Source organism: Eumetopias jubatus, unplaced genomic scaffold (genome assembly GCF_037043125.1).
Source record: "Eumetopias jubatus isolate StellerSeaLion01/CBP00866 unplaced genomic scaffold, mEumJub1_p1.0 scaffold_10, whole genome shotgun sequence".
NCBI lineage: Eukaryota > Metazoa > Chordata > Mammalia > Carnivora > Otariidae > Eumetopias > Eumetopias jubatus.
Genome location: NW_028274816.1, coordinates 95,899,973 through 95,917,197, shown reverse-complemented (window position 1 = coordinate 95,917,197; position 17,225 = coordinate 95,899,973). Strand labels below are relative to the sequence as shown.

Genomic DNA, 17,225 nt, shown 5'->3' with positions numbered 1-17,225 from the left:
CTCTATGAGACCACGTGGCCAGAGGCATGCGGAAAAATGTTGCCTAGGTCGTATTTGCAAAGGACCGGAGTTTAGGGAGTCCACAATTTTATGTATATGTGGTTTCCGCCCAAGCCCTTTTTTGGCGGGATTTCTAGGCGGCTGTCATCGCTACGCTTTCTTCACCCCTAGGCCCACTTCCGGGGCTACTAGCATCCCCCAAGCAACTGTGTCTGGTGCGTGAGAAGTCTGTGAAGCGTTCTGGAGCTTTAAGGTCCGGAGCCCAGGGCGCCTTCCGGGAGCCGTAGCCCCAGGCCCCGCCCATCGGCCCGCGCTCTCTGCACTGCGCATGTCAGCTTTGCGTTCCCCTCCCCCCGGTCAGCAACGGGCCGAGAAGCGGCGGCGGCGGCGGCGGCGGCGGCGGCGAAGGGGGCGGAGAGGAAGGAGCGCGGCGGACGCGGCCTGGACCGCGCGTACTCTGGCCGTGGGATTCTCTCCGCGTTGGCGGTAGTATCAGCTGCCGCTGCAGCCAGAGCAGCAGGTCTGTGCGAGGTGGGTCTGGTCTCGGGGTCGCTACCCCTGGAGGCACTGGAGGCAACTGTGGGGCCTAGCAAGGACCAGGGAACCGCGGCCTCGCTTAACAAAAGAGTCTGCGGGGCCTCGGGGCACCGGCGGCCCAGGGGGCCGGGAGGGGTGGGAGTGCGAGGCAGAGGCCTCCAGGGGTCCTTCCCAACCTCGTCGCCCTCCCACGACTCCCGCTTCTTCCGTAACTCTCATTGTGGCCCAGTTGGCGGCTTTCCGGAGGCGGCGCCCGCCCGCCCGCCCGCCCCGCTAAGAAAGGGATTTGCAGGGTGCCGGGCTCCGGTTAGGGATAGCCACAAGGAGGGTTCTGACCGAAGTCGGCAGCAGTCGGCAGATGCAAACCTCCAAATCACGGGGACCCGATAGGTAAAAGTTGCCAAATCGGAAGACGGTAAAAACGTAGTACATCACTGTTGTCGCACAAACTTTTTTGCGGCCTATTTAAGAGCGTGTCTGAGGCGGGTAAATAATTTATATGGAGTTGCAAGCATACGCACCAATAATACAAGGAGGAATTATCTTGCTAGTTGAGAGTTGGGGAATTACAGCTTTCCTCATCACTTTAGTGAAGCATTCCCCCTTTGCTCCTCACTCCTTTAGGTAGTCATTCAGTTTCCTTTGGTTATATATTGTGTTTTGTAAATGATATTTCTATGTCTAGTCTGTGTCTATACCCCAGAGCTCCTAAAGGGCAGAGATTATTTCTTAATCCACTCTAACTTTTCAGAGCCAAGCCCAGTTCTGGCACATAGGAGGTGAGCAATATGTATTTCATACAAAAATTAACTTAGATTTTCAGCGGTGGAAAAAAAAAAGTATGTTGTATTTTCTTTTACCTAGAAGGGGCATTATATGGTCTGATTTGCAATTCATTCAAGGAATATTTTTATCGACGTCTGCTGTGTGCCTGACCCCTGCCCTCCTGAAACTTACTTTCTAGTTGGGGAAAGAGAGATAATAAATTATACTGTATGTTAGAAGATGATTACTGACTTAGGTTAAAAAAAAAAAGTCTAGAGAGAGAGGGATGGGGAGGTATTGCATTTTGAAATAGGGCAAGCAGGGAGATCTTTACAGATCAGCTGATATTTAAGCAGCCTAGAAGGAGGTGAGGGGGTGAGCCCAGCAAGTATCTGGGGAAAGGAACATTCCAGGCAGAGGGAACAGCAAGTGTAGAAGATGTTGAAGAGGACAATGCTGGCGTGTTAAGAGGAATAGTTAGAAGACCATTGTGCTTTAGAGCATTGTGAGCAAAGGAGGAGTAGCAGGAGATAAGGCCAGGGAAGAAGACCTGGGGGAGGGAGCACCACAACAACCAGGAACTTGGAGGCTATTAGGAGGATTTCACTTTATCTCTGCCTGAGATGAGAATCATCTGAGGCTTTTGAGCAGAGAAATGGTAAGATCTGACTTAAGTTGTCATGATTTAGTGTAATTCATGGAGGAGTGCATTTCTTCTTAGTTTATCAAATTCGTATTCATATAATCATCTTAGTTTCTTTAAGCTAACAGAGGAAAGAGTTGCTTCCAAAATAAGTGTAACCAGAATTTACTTGTACTTGGCTTTAGGAGAAAATGAAGAAATTCTCAGGTTTTGTACAGATTCTCATTAAAGAACTGACCAGTTTATAGTGTGTGAGATGCTGTCAAGGCAGATTATTAGAGTAGATACTAATCAACTGTCACCAGAACTTTCTCCTATTCCAGAAACACAAGTGATAAAGTAACAAGGTTTTATAATCAGTTGTTTTGTAGTCCACTATTTTTAAAGGCATTTAGATCATCTTATTTTCCACCATTGCCCAAAACATAAACTCTAGACAAATTATCTTCCTTATGTTCCACTCTTATTCTGCATTTGCTTATTCTTCCTAGCCTTTGCTGTTTCTAGCTGTCTTTCTTAAAATGTCTTCTTCCTTCATACTTCTCTAATCAGCTTGCATCTTCTGTGCCTAGCCTGGGGTTCTAGCTTTCTTATAAAGCCATCCGCACTTTGTCAGCTCTTCATGATCTCTGACATCTTCAGTGTCATGTGGCATGTATGTGTGGGATCCCTGAGTTGAAAGAGATTAGAGAAGTCTAGCTTGATACTCTCCATTTACTAGTGGAGAAATTGATTTCTGGAGAAATATGCTAAATACGACGGCAATACTGGTATTGTGCACTTGTATGTGCCATGCTTTGTTCTAAGTATAATTTTATGTATGCACTCAATTTTTCACACTGACCCTGTCAAGTAGGTGATATTCTCAGCATCTTACAGGCCCAGAGAGGCCAAATAACTTCCTTGAGGTTCACATCAAGTTAGTGACAAAGCTAGGGTTTGAACATAGCCTGGCTCCATAGTCTGTGATACTTTACTATGGTGTTATGATTTTCTACTAAATCATAGCATTTTACTACCTAGAACCATACCAAGTGGGACTTTTGCTATATCCTTGACCAAGTTATAAATCTCCTTGGGACTCTTGCATATTGAATAAACAGTGAGTACACACTGTGGAAAACAGAAAAAGCAAAAAAGTCTGGTTCTTCACCTGTGAAACCTATAACTTGGAGACAAAATTAGAGCACAAATAGTTATGATTAAATGTTGGGTATTTTAAGACTTGAAAGGGATTGAGGAATGAGCTGCCACTTCTCTGGGAGAGTCATTCATGTCATAGCTCTAGGAGTTGGGATTTGAAGGATAGCACTTTGGTAGATAGGTATATTGAGAGATTTGGTGGGGAAGGAATTCAGGTAAAGGGAAGAGGATTTACCAATGTACTTGGTTTTCTTGGAAAACCAATGCATGTGGGGAAACCCTGGGAGATATGAATGGTGAAGTGTGTAGTTTGTTGCCACAGTGGAGAGTTTCATTCCAGCTTGATTGCCTAACTGGAGAGCTACTGAATTGAAGGGAATGACCGAATGAATGAGGAAATGTACAGGGGGAAGGTTTGGGGCCAGGATCTGAAAGAACTTGGCTGAGCATATGAATGCTTGCCGCCCTTGGGTGTGACTTTCCCTAGTTCCACAGTATTAACACACCAAAGGAGGTCAAAGGAAGTCGAAATTCATTTTCTCCTTTGCTACTTATGTCTGACTCCCTATTACTTCATTATTTCATACTTTACCACAGAGTCACTTCTCATAGATGATGAAATATTTGCTGGTTGTAGATGCAGCCTCTAGAAGTACATCACCATGACTTTTCCAATAAAACAGACATTCTTCGGGGCGCCTGGGTGGCTCAGTCAGTTAAGCGTCTGCCTTCTGCTCAGGTAATGATCTCAGGGTCTTGGGATTGAGCCCTGTGTTGCCTCCCTGCTCAGTGGGGAGTCTGCTTCTCCCTCTGCCCCTCCCCCCTGCTCAGGCTCGTGCATTTTCTCTCTCTCTCTCTCAAATAAAATCTTTTTTTTTTAAAGATTTTATTTATTTGAGAGAGGAGCAGAGGGAGAAGCAGACTCCCCATTGAGCAGGGAGCCCAATCCCCGGGACTCTGGGATCCTGACCTGAGCCAAAGGCAGACGCTTAACGGACTGACCCACCCAGATGCCCCAATAAATAAAATCTTTAACAAACAAAAACGGGCATTCTTAAAACGGTAGAGTTGAGGGGGTGGAGGATTACTTGTCAGATGTCAAATATCAAATACCAGTCACCTCAGAGAGGCCTTACCTGATTTCTTTTCTGTCTGTAATAGCTTACCTCTTGCTTGCCTTTTTCCTTTTTTGTTTTTGTTTTGTTTTGGTAGCACTTCTGGTACCTGAAATTATGATTTGGTTTTTCTTTCTCCTGGACCAGACTGAACTCCCTGAGGGCTGGGGCTGTGTCTGATTGTGTTAACTTTATCCAAAGCTCCTAGAACAGTGCCTAGCAAAATAGGCACTCAATACATTTTGAATTATGTCACTCTGGTAATGGTATAATGGCTGGATAACGGACTTGTTAGGAAATACTGCTGTAGTCGAGATGGAAGTGGGAAGGGGAGGTGTCCTTCATAGTATTGACACATAACAAAGTAGTTAGCAAAGTAGTTAGCGGTCAGTGTAAAACAATGCTAGTTATTACTAAGACCAAACTTAGGTTGTTCTCTTTAAAGCAAGGCTCATGAAATTTTGTTTATGCTTCTATTACACAGCTAATTCTTTTCAAGTTAGAAATTTTTAAAATGCAATCTTTTAAAGAAAAAAGGTAGTTGAATTTTCACAAACATGTTTGCATCTCAGTAGAGACTGAGGTCTAGATAGCATCATTCCTCCCGTATAAACTGGATAAAATAACAATGTAAAAACATATGCAAATGGAATTCTAATCCTTTAATTTTCATTATTTTTTTTTTTGTTTTTAAAATACACGTTAAAAAATCTTAGCCATTTTAAGTGTATGGTCCAGTGACATTATGTCCACATTGTTGTGCTGCCATAACCACCATAGTGTTCACAGAACTCTTTTTATCTTGTAAAACTGAAACTGTGTACCCATTAAACAATAACTCCCCATTCCTCCGTACCCCCAGGCCTTGGCAACCCATTCTTTCTGTCTCTGAGTTTGACTGTTCTACTTCATGTAAGTGGAATCATACGCTATTTGTCCTTTTTGACTGGCTTATTTCCTTAACATGATGCCCTTAAGTTTCATTGATGTAGCATGTGTCAGAATTTCCTTCCTTTTTAAGGCTAAGTAATGTGTGTGTGTGTGTGTGTGTGTGTGTGTGTGTGTGTGTGTGTGTGTACACGTAGATATTATCTACTCATCCATCAGTGGACACTTAGGTTGCTTCCATCTTTTGGCTATTGTGAATAGTACTGCTTAGATCATGGGTCAGATATCCCTGCTTTCAATTCTTTTGGGTGTATACCCAGATGTAGAATTGCTGGATCATATGGTTAATTTTTCGAAGAACCACCATACTATACTGTTTTCCACAGTGACTGAACCATTTTATGTTCCCACCAGCATTATACAGGATTCCAGGTTCTCCACATCCTTGTCAACCCTTGTTATTTTCTGTTGTGTTGTTTTTTTGTTTGTTTTTGGGTTTTTTTTTAGTAGTCATCCTAATGAGTGAGGAGGTGTGGTTTTCATTTACATTTCCCTAATGATTCGTGAGGTTGAGCATCTTTTATATGCTTATTGGCCATTTATATATCTTTGGAGAAATGTCTGTTCAGGTACTTTGCCTATTTTTAAATTGGATTGTTTGGGATTTTTTGGTTGGTGGTGGTTTTTCAGGAAGTCTATGAACTTCACCTGGGTGTGGAAGCCATGCAGTGATTTTACTTCCACTGAAGCTAGTGGATGTTTTTACCCTTTCTTGTCAATGTGAGAAGTGTTTATGGAGGCAGGGGTGAAGTTTCAGAGCTGTTTGATAGGAGTTTGCCAGCTTGGTAGGAAGGGTGTAACAGGCACATTATTATCTGAGAAAAGGCCTAGAAGTGCACGCGTATGTGTTAAGACCAAATAAAGGGAGCGTTGAGAAGACCCACAAATAGCAGGAATATAGTTAATTTTTAAATATTCTCACTGTATTTCTTAACTGCTTACTAGATGTCTCTTCTCCAAAAAATGTTTGTTTAGAGAATGCAAATTAATTTTAATACCCTAAACGGGGGGGGGGGTCATCTTTTTTTTTTTTTTTTTTTTTAACATAGAGATTAGGTTGGCTCTCTTGCTTGTTATAGGCCAGTCATAATCCCTCACACCTCTGTGATGGTCAGGGGTCTGTAACCATACGCCTATATAGTATAGCCTACATACTCTAATAGGAAGGGTTACTGTCAAGAGTAAGGAATGAATGGTGCATTGAGGATGATTGGCTTAGGTTTCATCAGGAAGGCTGGATGGCAAAGTTTGTAATAATGGAAGATGATGGTTTTCACAAATACTGGGGTGCATTTTGAAGAACCTGAATGCATGATATTTATTCATCCAACAAATTTTTGAGTACTACACACATACTAGGCTCTAAAGATGGATGCAGTGCTAGACAGAACACACAAAGTCCCTGCCCTCATGGAGTTAACATTCTAGTCAGTGCGATATTATAGAAAGTGCAATTGTTTGGCCTTGTTAGAGGCAGTAAATTAGGGAAAATGGGCAGTGTGTTCTAGATGAACTAATAAAAGGCTTGAGGGTTCTGAATTGTTCAGTCTTTTGGTTGACCCATTTCTCAGAAGAGTAAAGAAAAAGGTATAGCATATTTTGTGTCTTGTTTGGTCTGAAAGCCATTGACTCTTACCTGCTAAAATCACACCACCTGCCTATTTGTAGCAGAAGTTGAACTTTTAACACCAAGTATATGATTTGCTGCTTTTGTAATAATTTGAGCCCTTTGATTTTAGTAGGACTAATTTATGTGTGTGCCCATCCTTTTCTCCTATCCAGTATCTTGTTTCTTTAGTCTCCTCCTCAGGACTTTGTTCTTAGGATTTTCCTTTCATCCTACATCTTCAGTTTTTATATCTCTGTTGGCTTTTCCTCTTTAGCACAAAGATTCAGCTATGTTTCACAACATTATAAAACAGTAGTGGAGAGGGGTGCCTGGGTGGCTCAGTTGGTTGAGTGTCCAACTTTGGAGTTTAGCTCAGGTCATGATTTCAGGGTCCTGAGATCAAGCCCCGTGTAGGGCTCTGTTGAGCACGGAGTCTGCTTGAGATTCTCTCTCTCTCCCTCTCCCCCTACCTCTCCCCGCCCCCACTCATGTTCTTTCTGGCTCTCTCAAATCTTTTTTTAAAAACCCTTTAAAAAATAAAAATAGTAGTGGAGAAATGTATTTATTGACATTTAAAGATGTTTATAGTGTATCATTAGGTGAAGGAATTGGTAACTAAATACATTATAGTATGGTTTCAGTTTTGTTTTTAAATTTTATGTGTGTATATACATATAGAAAAAATAGCAAAAGAACAAAATTATGTACCTAGGAGAGGAAATTTCAAGTAGTTTTAAATTTTGTTCCTTTTTGCTTTCTGGTCTTTCTGCTTTTCTATAAAAACTTAGGTAGCTGTGTCATTAAAAAAGGTTTTTTGGAGCCAAGACTAGTAAGATAATAGTATTGTTTTTAAACTGATTTGATCAATGCTCAGGAAATTTCTTTGCAATTCTTAACCATAGTCTGAGTACTTCAGGCAACTACATATCAGTGAATCATTTTTTCTTCCTGGCTAGTGTTCTAGCGGGCATTGCCCAATAAGCGCATGGTTCAGAGTACCCTTCAGAGACAATTACGTAGATACTTCCTACAAGTAACTGATTTATCTTTCAAGTGTTGATTCTTTCATTCCTCTAGATATCATTACCAAAGGATATGGGACATTTCATTTTGGGACAGTTTTGCTGATAGCACCTCAGCCTCTGTGACAGCAAGCACCACATTATATTGTAATTGCAGGTTGTTTTGTTTTCTGTTTTTTTTGGGGGGGTGGTCATCTGTTTTCTTGGCAGACTATAATATAAACTCCTTGGGAATAAATATGAGATTAAGTCTTTTCATCTTGGTATCTTTAATTGCCTAATACAAGCTTAGCACAAATCAGATCCTCAAAATATTTGTTGTGAGTATTTTTGGCAGCTTAAAGATGCTAAATTAGCAGTCTTATCCTTTTTTTTTTTAAGGTTTTTTTTAAATTTATTTGACAGATAGTGCAAGCAGGAACACAAGCAGGGGGAGTGGGAGAGGGAGAAGCGGGCTTCCCGCTAAGCAGGGAGCCAGATGCAGGGCTCGATCCCAGGACCCTGGGATCATGACCCGAGCTGAAGGCAGATGCTCAACGACTGAGCCACACAGGTGCCACAGCAGTCATATCCTTTTGAAGGGGATAATGTTAAATACCACACTCCTGTTTAGACTGTGATCCCAAAAAACGAATAGCACTTTCTTTAGTGTTTTTGGAAAATGTGACTGTTCTGTTGGGATTCGCATATCACATAGCTAAAGTACAAAGTTAAGTGGTTTTTGGTTTTTGTGGGTTTTTAAAGATTTATTATTTTAGAGAGCCGAGCTTGTGTGAGCGTGGGGAGGGCAGAGGAAAAGGGAGAGAGAATCCTCAAGCAGACCCTGCACTGAGTGCAGAACCCCATGCAGGGCTCAATCCCAGGACCCTGAGATCATCAAACTAAGAGATGGACGCTCAACTGCCTGAGCCACCCAGGCGCCCCCAAAGTTAAATAGTTTTAATTTAGAGGCAAAAGTTGGGGAAGAGACATAAAAATCAGTGGGCTATTTATAAGGTTAAATTTATTATTAGCGTATTTTTTTCCTTACAGGTCAGTCATTGACACCATGAACTGGAATAAAGGTGGCCCTGGCACCAAGAGGGGATTTGGCTTTGGAGGTTTTGCTATTAGTGCTGGAAAGAAGGAGGAACCCAAACTCCCACAACAGTCCCACAGTGCCTTTGGGGCAACCAGCTCTTCTTCTGGATTTGGAAAGTCAGCTCCACCACAGCTCCCTTCTTTCTACAAAATTGGATCTAAACGGGCCAACTTTGATGAAGAAAATGCGTAAGTGGTAATCTTGGTAGTTTAGCCAAGGTTGGGCTTTGAGATATTCATTCTATCAACAGATACTGAGGTAAAGAAACCATTTGTTTCCCGAATAATAATATGACTTCTTTAATTGCTTATCTCACTGAATTGTATTGTTCCTAATAAGTTAAATTGGTGAATTTACTCATTTGTGAGGAACATAATGCTTGTGTGCTTACTTACATCTTTCCGTGTTCCAAAAAAGATTTGAGGCTATTGAAACCTAAATATTGCTGAAGAGTTTTAAATAATTCATGTGGTTTTGATGGCCTTTGTTGAAGTCTTTTATTGACCCCATGTAAGTTGTTTTGTGACACAAGCAGTAGTTAAAACTGGTAGAGACAGTTTGTCTCAACACCCAGGTCTTAAAACGATTATGTTATAACATCTTACAGTGGGAGAAAAAGCTACTCAGATTTTTGCCCAAAGTTCTCAGGAAACATACTTAACAATGACTTTTTTAACTTGATTATCTGATAGAATGGTTGTTATAAAAAGCTAGGGTTTGAGGGTTTGAGCTCTAATTCCTATAGATGATAATTTCTTTCTTTGCTGAAGGTGAAGAAATCTCTTACTGCTATTATTTCCAACCCAGATGGGAAAAGTTGAGTTGGTTTTTTTGTTTTAAGAGCTCAAGATGGGACACTTGGCATTTTTAAAGGCTTATATGTTGCAGGGATGAAATACAGAAGCAGATGTTTAAGATTTAGCAAAGTCAAGGATCAGTATTCTAGAGAGCAGTTTACCAGTTCAGGGATACCTTTTCATTAGTTAAATGAAACCTGTATAAATCAGTATGTATGTGTATGTAGCACATAACAGTTGTTAGAGCTTTTAAATAATTCCCATGAAGACCTGAAATGCTTTAAAATTTTAAGCTGCAGTCATTATATATTTAATATTTGGTTGTATTACTGTTTTAGTTAATTTTGAGATAAGGTCTAAACAGTGTTTCTGTTTTTAGGTTATAAAGAGCTATGAAGTTGTCTTTTCTGAATATTTAAGAAGTATGGCGAATGATTTTGGATTGAGCATTTATTATTAATCCTTGAAGTTTTCTGTCAGTCCTCAGAAAGTAGTCCAGAACTTCTGAAGAAAGTCCCTAGCCTTATGAATATGTTGCTAAAATTTTTTTAAGGATTATAAAGAAAACTAGGTTTTTAATATTTATACATATATACAAAAGTAATTTTTTCATAGCATACATTCTTTAATATTGGCTCTATATTCAACCGTGATATACTAAATTTTTACTGAAAATTCATCCCTTTTAACAGAACTGGAAATGTGATTTGAATAGACACTATTGAAATGAGAGAATCTGCTGTGACTGCTTTTTTGCAGTATTAGAATTTTGCATGTATTAAACAATAATAGGGAGCACCTGGTTGGCTCATTTGGTTAAGCGTCTGCCTTCGGCTCAGGTCATGATCCCAGAGTCCTGGGATCGAGCCCCACGTCGGGCTCCCTGCTCAGTGGGAGTCTGCCTCTCCCTCTCCCTCTCCTCCTTGCTCTTGCTCTCTCTCTCAAATACATAAATAAAATTTAAAAAAGAAAACAGTAGGTCATTTGTCAAAGCCTGGAGGTCTCTAACAAGTAATAGGTCAGATCTCTTAATAGTAACATACATATACCATAATAAAAATTTCTGTTACATGAAGGATTCACTGACCCCAAATTAAACATTCACTTTATTAATCATCTTAATTTTCAGATGTATGTATTTTTTAATTTCCAGATATTTTGAAGATGAGGAAGAAGACTCCAGCAATGTTGATTTACCTTACATTCCTGCTGAAAACTCACCTACCCGTCAGCAGTTCCATTCCAAGCCAGCGGATTCTGACAGCGATGATGATCCCTTGGAGGCATTCATGGCTGAAGTGGAGGCAAGTATCAAGGCTGTTTTGTTAAGTTACAGCAATTAGAAATAGATCAGATTGACCTAGTTCTTTCTGGCCCTCTCTCGGGAGAATTTTGGTCTCATATGCTATAGTTTCTTTTTTTAAGATTTTATTTATTTATTTGACAGAGAAAGGGTGAGCACAAGCGGGGGGAGCAGCAGAGGGAGAGGGAGAAGCAGGCTCCCAGCTGAGCAGGGAGCCGGATGTGGACTCCATCCCAGGACCCTGGGATCATGACCTGAGCCGAAGGCAGACACTTAACAACTGAGCTACCCGGGTGCCTCTCATACTCTGTATTTTCTTAAACATATGTCCACATGCCCTGTAGCATTTTCAGGAAGTTTGAACGGTGACCCTTAAACCAGGGTAGTTCAAAATTTGTGTGTGTTTGTTTTAATATTTGTCTATTCTTAAATGGAATGATTATTACCTCCCTCAGTCTAGCATTAAAGGCAATTAATCTTCTGAGGAACTTGCTAAAATTATGAATTCTGTATTCTGTACTTTCAATGTTTATTTCTTATTATCAACATTATCAGCATCCTGACCTCCCTGTAGAAATTGAAACTTATAACCACTTTGTTCTTAAAACTCTTCTCACTAGGGCTTTGTGATTTTGCATTTTGTCCTTTTTCTCCCATCTCTCTAACTTTTGTATTTGTTTACCTTTTATTATGAAAAAATTCAGATACATATAAAGGTAGAATAATAAAATGAGCTCCCATGTACCCTTCACCCTGCTTTATCAATTAATAACTTTTAGCCAATCTTGTGTTATGTAACTCCTCTTCCTTCTTTTAAATTATTTTAAAGTAAATCCCAGGCATATCATTTCATACATTAGTATTTCTGTATCTCTATAACATTTAAAAAACATAACTACCATATCATTGTACCAAAAAAAAAAATTCATTATATATTCATCTTAACTATTCTGTTACTTACATGATTCCCTACCAATTTCTCAAAAATGTTGATTCCTGTAGTTCTCTAAATTGATTTGCTGTGTTCACTCTTTATACATCCCTAATGACCTCGTCCACTTTGAAAACTTAACTTCTGTGTGAGTAATTCATGTCTTTAGTCTCACAGTCTCTCTTCAATTTCAGCTCTACTTTTCTAAATCACGGTGACCATTTTTACCTGGATGGCATCCCCCTGGAGTCTTATTCCTCAACCAGGTCTTTATTTTGTCATATATACCTCTTAATGCCAGAAGATCAAACATGTTCATGAGTTACTTCATTTAATCCTCAGAATAACAATGGGGGATTGACAGGAAAAAAAATACGTAGGAATACAATTTTTTTTAACTAATAAGAAAACTGAGCCCTATGGTAATTCAAATCCCTTGCCCCAAATCCCATTGGTACCCGGTGGCAGAGCTGGAATCCGGATTTTTCTGGCTTAGTAGTCCTGAGAACCTAGCTCTTTCTAGTATGTCATGCTACCTTTCCTCTTATTTGGCAAGTTTTCTCAATCTTTATAGTATCTTTTGCATCTGTTTCCACTGTAGTCAGCCTGCTTTACACTTTCATTAACCTTTTTTTTTTAATATTTATTTATTTATTTATTTGACAGAGAGAGCGCAAGAGAGGGAACACAAACGGGGGGAGTGGAAGAGGGAGAAGCAGGCTTCCCGCTGAACAGGGAGCCTGATGCGGGGCTCGATCCCAGGACCCTGGGATCATGACCTGAGCTGAAGGCAGACACTTAACGACTGAGCCACCCAGGTGCCCCTCATTAACTCTTTCCTGGTGTAAATTTTCTCCCTGCCTTCGGTTCTCTGCTCTCACATTTATGTGGTATACAGAAACAGAGTAATTACACTAAATAAAGCATGTTGTTTGTCATGTTATTCCTCTTGCTCAAAAACTGTCACTTCATTGTTGATGAAGTCCTTCCAGATTCCTCAGGTACTTGTAACCTAGTCTTCGGCCACATCTCATCTCTAAGAAAGGAGGGAAAGAAGGAATCCAATATAGATGTTTTTCTTTGGTCTAGGTACTGCTTTTTTAAACATGTGGGCCAGAATTTTTAAGATTAGAAGATTTTATCTAAAAGTTCAGACTCTTGAAAAGTGGACACTCTGGCAAAACTAAGCCTGCGTTCTATTCTTGCAATACAAAAACAGTTTTATGCTGAGCAAATGGCTGCCCGCTTTAGATAGATAGGGCTTGCTTGTTCTAGTTCACCTTAGTTCTGTCAGTCCCTTTTATCTTGACATTGAGGCAACCATTTACAACTATTTATCATCACACTTGTGTTTAGTTTTCTTACAGTGGAGAAATATTTTTGTCTTATCAAATACAGAAAATAAAAGACTCAGCATCATTGATACAGGAAAAATTACAGCATGCTTGTTTGGAATATTCCTACTTATTAAAGTGTAAGCAAAGCACGTCTGTATCAAAATAACTTCTTATCCTGGTTTACTTCCTTCATTGCCAGATTGGTACCCATTACTGCTTCCCATCTTTGATTTAGAATAACTCAGATTATTTGCCTCTTAAAGAGTATGCACTTTATAGGTAGCAAAGCCAGAATTCAACTCCACATCCCGTTTTCTTTCTGCTATGTCATTCCATATCTTAAGTTCTTGGAGCGCTGTATTTTTGGGATAACACTAGAACTATTTAGAAGTTTCACGTGCTTTGCAACGTGGTAGTGATTTAGTTAAGTATGTTAAATGATTCTCTCTGCAAGTAAAGGCAATAAATGTTATCTCATGTTTGAGATATCTTATATGGATCTTTTTTCCCTCTGAGATACAGACATTTCCCAAAGGGCTGTTTTTCATTGTATCTTAAAATCCCTGGTGATGAATAAGAAAAATCATTTCTTGATTTTTCTTGGTTTAAATTCAGATTTAATTTTTAGTAATGCAACTTGGTGTAACCCTTTTTGAGTGGGAGTATCCAAGAATGGCCCAGATTCTCCTGCTTGGCATTTCAAGTAGTTGAAGCTGTAGGAGGGTAAGTCTTTTTGATACAGTATCATTCTTCAGGGTGGTTTTTGGTATAATATCCAAGGGGGTTTTGCTGATTTTAGGATACGAGACTGGATATTATCTGATCTTGGAGAGAGTGTTGTCACAGTATTGCATTAATCCTTGATCTCAGGTATATTCTTTACTAGAAAATGTAAACTTCTCTAGTGTTTGAACTTAAGATGAAGACTTATTTTTAGCCAGTGTTTCAAAAAAGGATTTATGTAGGCTTAAAAAATATGTTCTATAAATGTTTGCCACCCATTCCTTATGTTACGTTGCTTTTAGTTGTAGTCTTGAGTATATCGTATATTTGGCTCAATTTCTTAAAAAGTAAATTTGTTTACATGTAATATTTCATTTTAAAATAACTCCTCTTTATCAGGAACATTTGATTAGCTAGAACACCTGACCATGCCAGGTTATAGTTAGTCACATTTTTTTAAATCAGGGAAACCAGAAAAACCCATGTTGCTTTATAATAAGAAACGGTAGTGCAGGATGTGTTTTACCTTGGAAAAATTACTTAATTCTTCTGACCTTGATTTTCACATGTGTAAAACAAAGAGATCAGTGATTATTAGTTTGCTGTGTATAATAATTACCTTTGCAAAATGGAAAATGCGTGCATTTAACTCTACCCCCAAGAATTCTGATTTGGTAGATTTAGAGCAGTGCTTTTCAACCTCAGGACTTTTGTTGACATTTGGGGTTTGATAATTTGTTGTGGGGGCTGCCCTGTGCGTTGTAGGATGTTTAGCAGCATCTGTGGCCTTTACACACTAGATACTGGTAACAACCCCCCACCACCTCACTCCCCAGAAGCAACCAGAAACATCTCCAGACATTGCCAAATGTTCACTGGGGACAAAATCACCACAGGTTGAGAACAGTCTTTCCAAAGTCAGATCCAGAAATTTGCCATTTTTTTTTTTTACTAGCTCTATCGGTAGTTTGATGTTAATGGTCTTTTTTTTTTTTTTTAAAGATTTTATTTATTTATTTGACAGAGAGAGACACAGCGAGAGCGGGAACACAAGCAGGGGGAGTGGGAGAGGGAGAAGCAGGCTTCTTGCGGAGCAGGGAGCCCAATGCGGGGCTCGATCCCAGGACACTGGGATCATGACCTGAGCCAAAGGCAGACGCTTAACGACTGAGCCACCCAGGCGCCCCTGATGTTAATGGTCTTAAGCTATGCTTTGAGAAAGGCTAGTTTGCCAGAATTTAAGGCCTTTTACAGCTGTAATTTTTTTTTTTTAAGATTTTTATTTATTTGACAGAGACAGCGAGAGAGGGAACACAAGCAGGGGGAGTGGGAGAGGGAGAAGCAGGCTTCCCGCAGAGCAGGGAGCCCAATGCAGGGCTTGATCCCAGGACCCTGGGATCATGACCTGAGCCGAAGGCAGATGCCTAACCGACTGAGCCACCCAGGCACCCTACAGCTGTAATTTTTTTATTAAAGTGACTGGTTAAGCATTTTTTCTAGCTTTTCCATATGTGGTAAATATTGTAGCTAAAAATCATGCAATCCACATATAGCCACGTTTTTAGAACATTAAGTATTTCTCTTGAAAAAATAAGTCAAAATACAATTTGATTACATCAGGATGTAGTTGTTGAAATGCATAGCTAAAAGTATGATGGTACTTGTTTGAATCTAAAAATTCTTTGTAAAGAAATTCCCCTTTTAATGTGTTTAGTGGATATGATTCCATATGGCCTTTTGTTTCATTAGGATCAGGCGGCTAGAGACATGAAAAGGCTTGAAGAAAAGGACAAGGAAAGAAAAAATGTAAAGTAAGTTGTTTTCTTCTCCCTCACAAAGGTTACATGAAAAATGCTAAAGTATTGCAAAGCTTATTCCCCCAAAGTTTGTAGAGAAAAATTAAAATACACAAATGTCTTAACTTGGAGTTACCCCTGTATCTTATAGAGATGACAAAAGTTTTTGCATTTGCAATAATTAAAAAATTCTCTTTGGCAGAGTAGTACTTAGTGTTTCATTATAAATAGTTTTTTAGTAGACGTAAGAGTGAGTTACTTGGGAGTTAAAAGAGCGTAATTATAACGTTTGGGCTCATTGTTCTGAGTTTTGTCCCATAATTAATACAAAATAAGTTAGCGCCTATGTAATTGTTTATGAGGAATAATTGGTGATTATATCATAAAGTATGTTATTAATAAATAATGCAACCTGGTTTATTTAAGGAGTGATATGCGTTAGCAACAAATCAGAACTTGAAATACCTTATTTTCTGGGAAAGCGAATTCTTCTCTTTCCCTTGCTGAATACACTCCTCTTAAGGCTTTTGCTTCCCAGGCACAGATGGGCATGGTTGGACTTCCCCTCTGCTTGTCAGTCAGTGCCTCAGACCCTCCCCAAGGTTCCTGCGCCATATGGAGGTTCAACCCTCTCTTTGGTGCTTACTGTGTGTTGTATCCCCTTCCGGCTGCCCTACACTGCTGACTTTGCTTGCCTCGAGAACAGCAGGTGTTCTAGGTTAGGCGGAATGTCTGTTTAGAAACAGATGGTTGTGGGAAGTACACAACCGTACTTTCTGTAGCTGAGAGATGCTGCAAGTGGCGATGGCCCCCTTTTCCACGAGAACCGCTTAGGAGTTTTAGTATTAAACTTACAAAAGAGTTGAGGTAGTTTTTCTCTGTCCCCAAGGATTTTGGCTGAATGCACTTACTCCAGAGCTAGAAACTCTGGGGGACATTAAGAAAATTGTGACATTCTTTTTAGCATATACCAAATAGAGGGTTTATTGTTTTTTGTTTTTTTTTTTTATAAAGTGTAGTTTCTTTTTAAAATGCCTTTCACAACGGCATGGTGTTTGTCTTATGGGGTTGTCAAAGCTAGGATCCTTGGGTATCTATCTGCAAAGGTTTTTACTCCTTATATCCTCTTTAGTAATTGATGTTTCTAGGGTACCATATCATCCCATTCAAAAGAGTGCAAACTGCAGCTTACAGAGTGAAGTCACACATATATGATGGATGGATAGTATACAGTTTGCTTATTGCTGCTTTGTTATTGTTAGTGTTGAGAGTTCCTGTGCTGTATGGAATTCAACACTAATCTGTTATAAGTATGGAGCTGGGTATGTGGAACATTTGCAGGGAAGTTTGTTTCTCCGCTTGTTTTTCCAGGGGTATTCGAGATGACATTGAAGAGGAAGATGACCAAGTGAGTTCCTATGCAGTATTTCTATCTTTTATTTTTACCCCACAAAGTCTGTACTGGGGACAAGCTA

General features: G+C 39.8%; 1 protein-coding gene across 8 annotated transcripts in view; it reads left to right on the top strand.

The window, feature by feature from the left end:
- Positions 1-17,225, top strand: part of DDX42 (DEAD-box helicase 42) — a 56,544-nt gene that overhangs the window by 21,916 nt on the left and 17,403 nt on the right. For 3 of the 8 annotated variants that reach the window (XM_088028193.1, XM_088028192.1, XM_028087438.2), the window contains 4 exons: positions 8,815-9,051; positions 10,814-10,964; positions 15,704-15,765; positions 17,122-17,158. In XM_088028193.1, coding sequence (XP_087884319.1) covers positions 8,831-9,051; positions 10,814-10,964; positions 15,704-15,765; positions 17,122-17,158 — 471 coding nt within the window. In that variant the 5' untranslated portion in view covers positions 8,815-8,830. Of the gene's footprint in view, positions 1-328; positions 532-626; positions 628-7,843; positions 7,940-8,814; positions 9,052-10,813; positions 10,965-15,703; positions 15,766-17,121; positions 17,159-17,225 lie in introns of those variants that run through there. The other 5 variants (XM_088028195.1, XM_028087440.2, XM_028087437.2 and 2 more) reach the window with 5 other exon arrangements.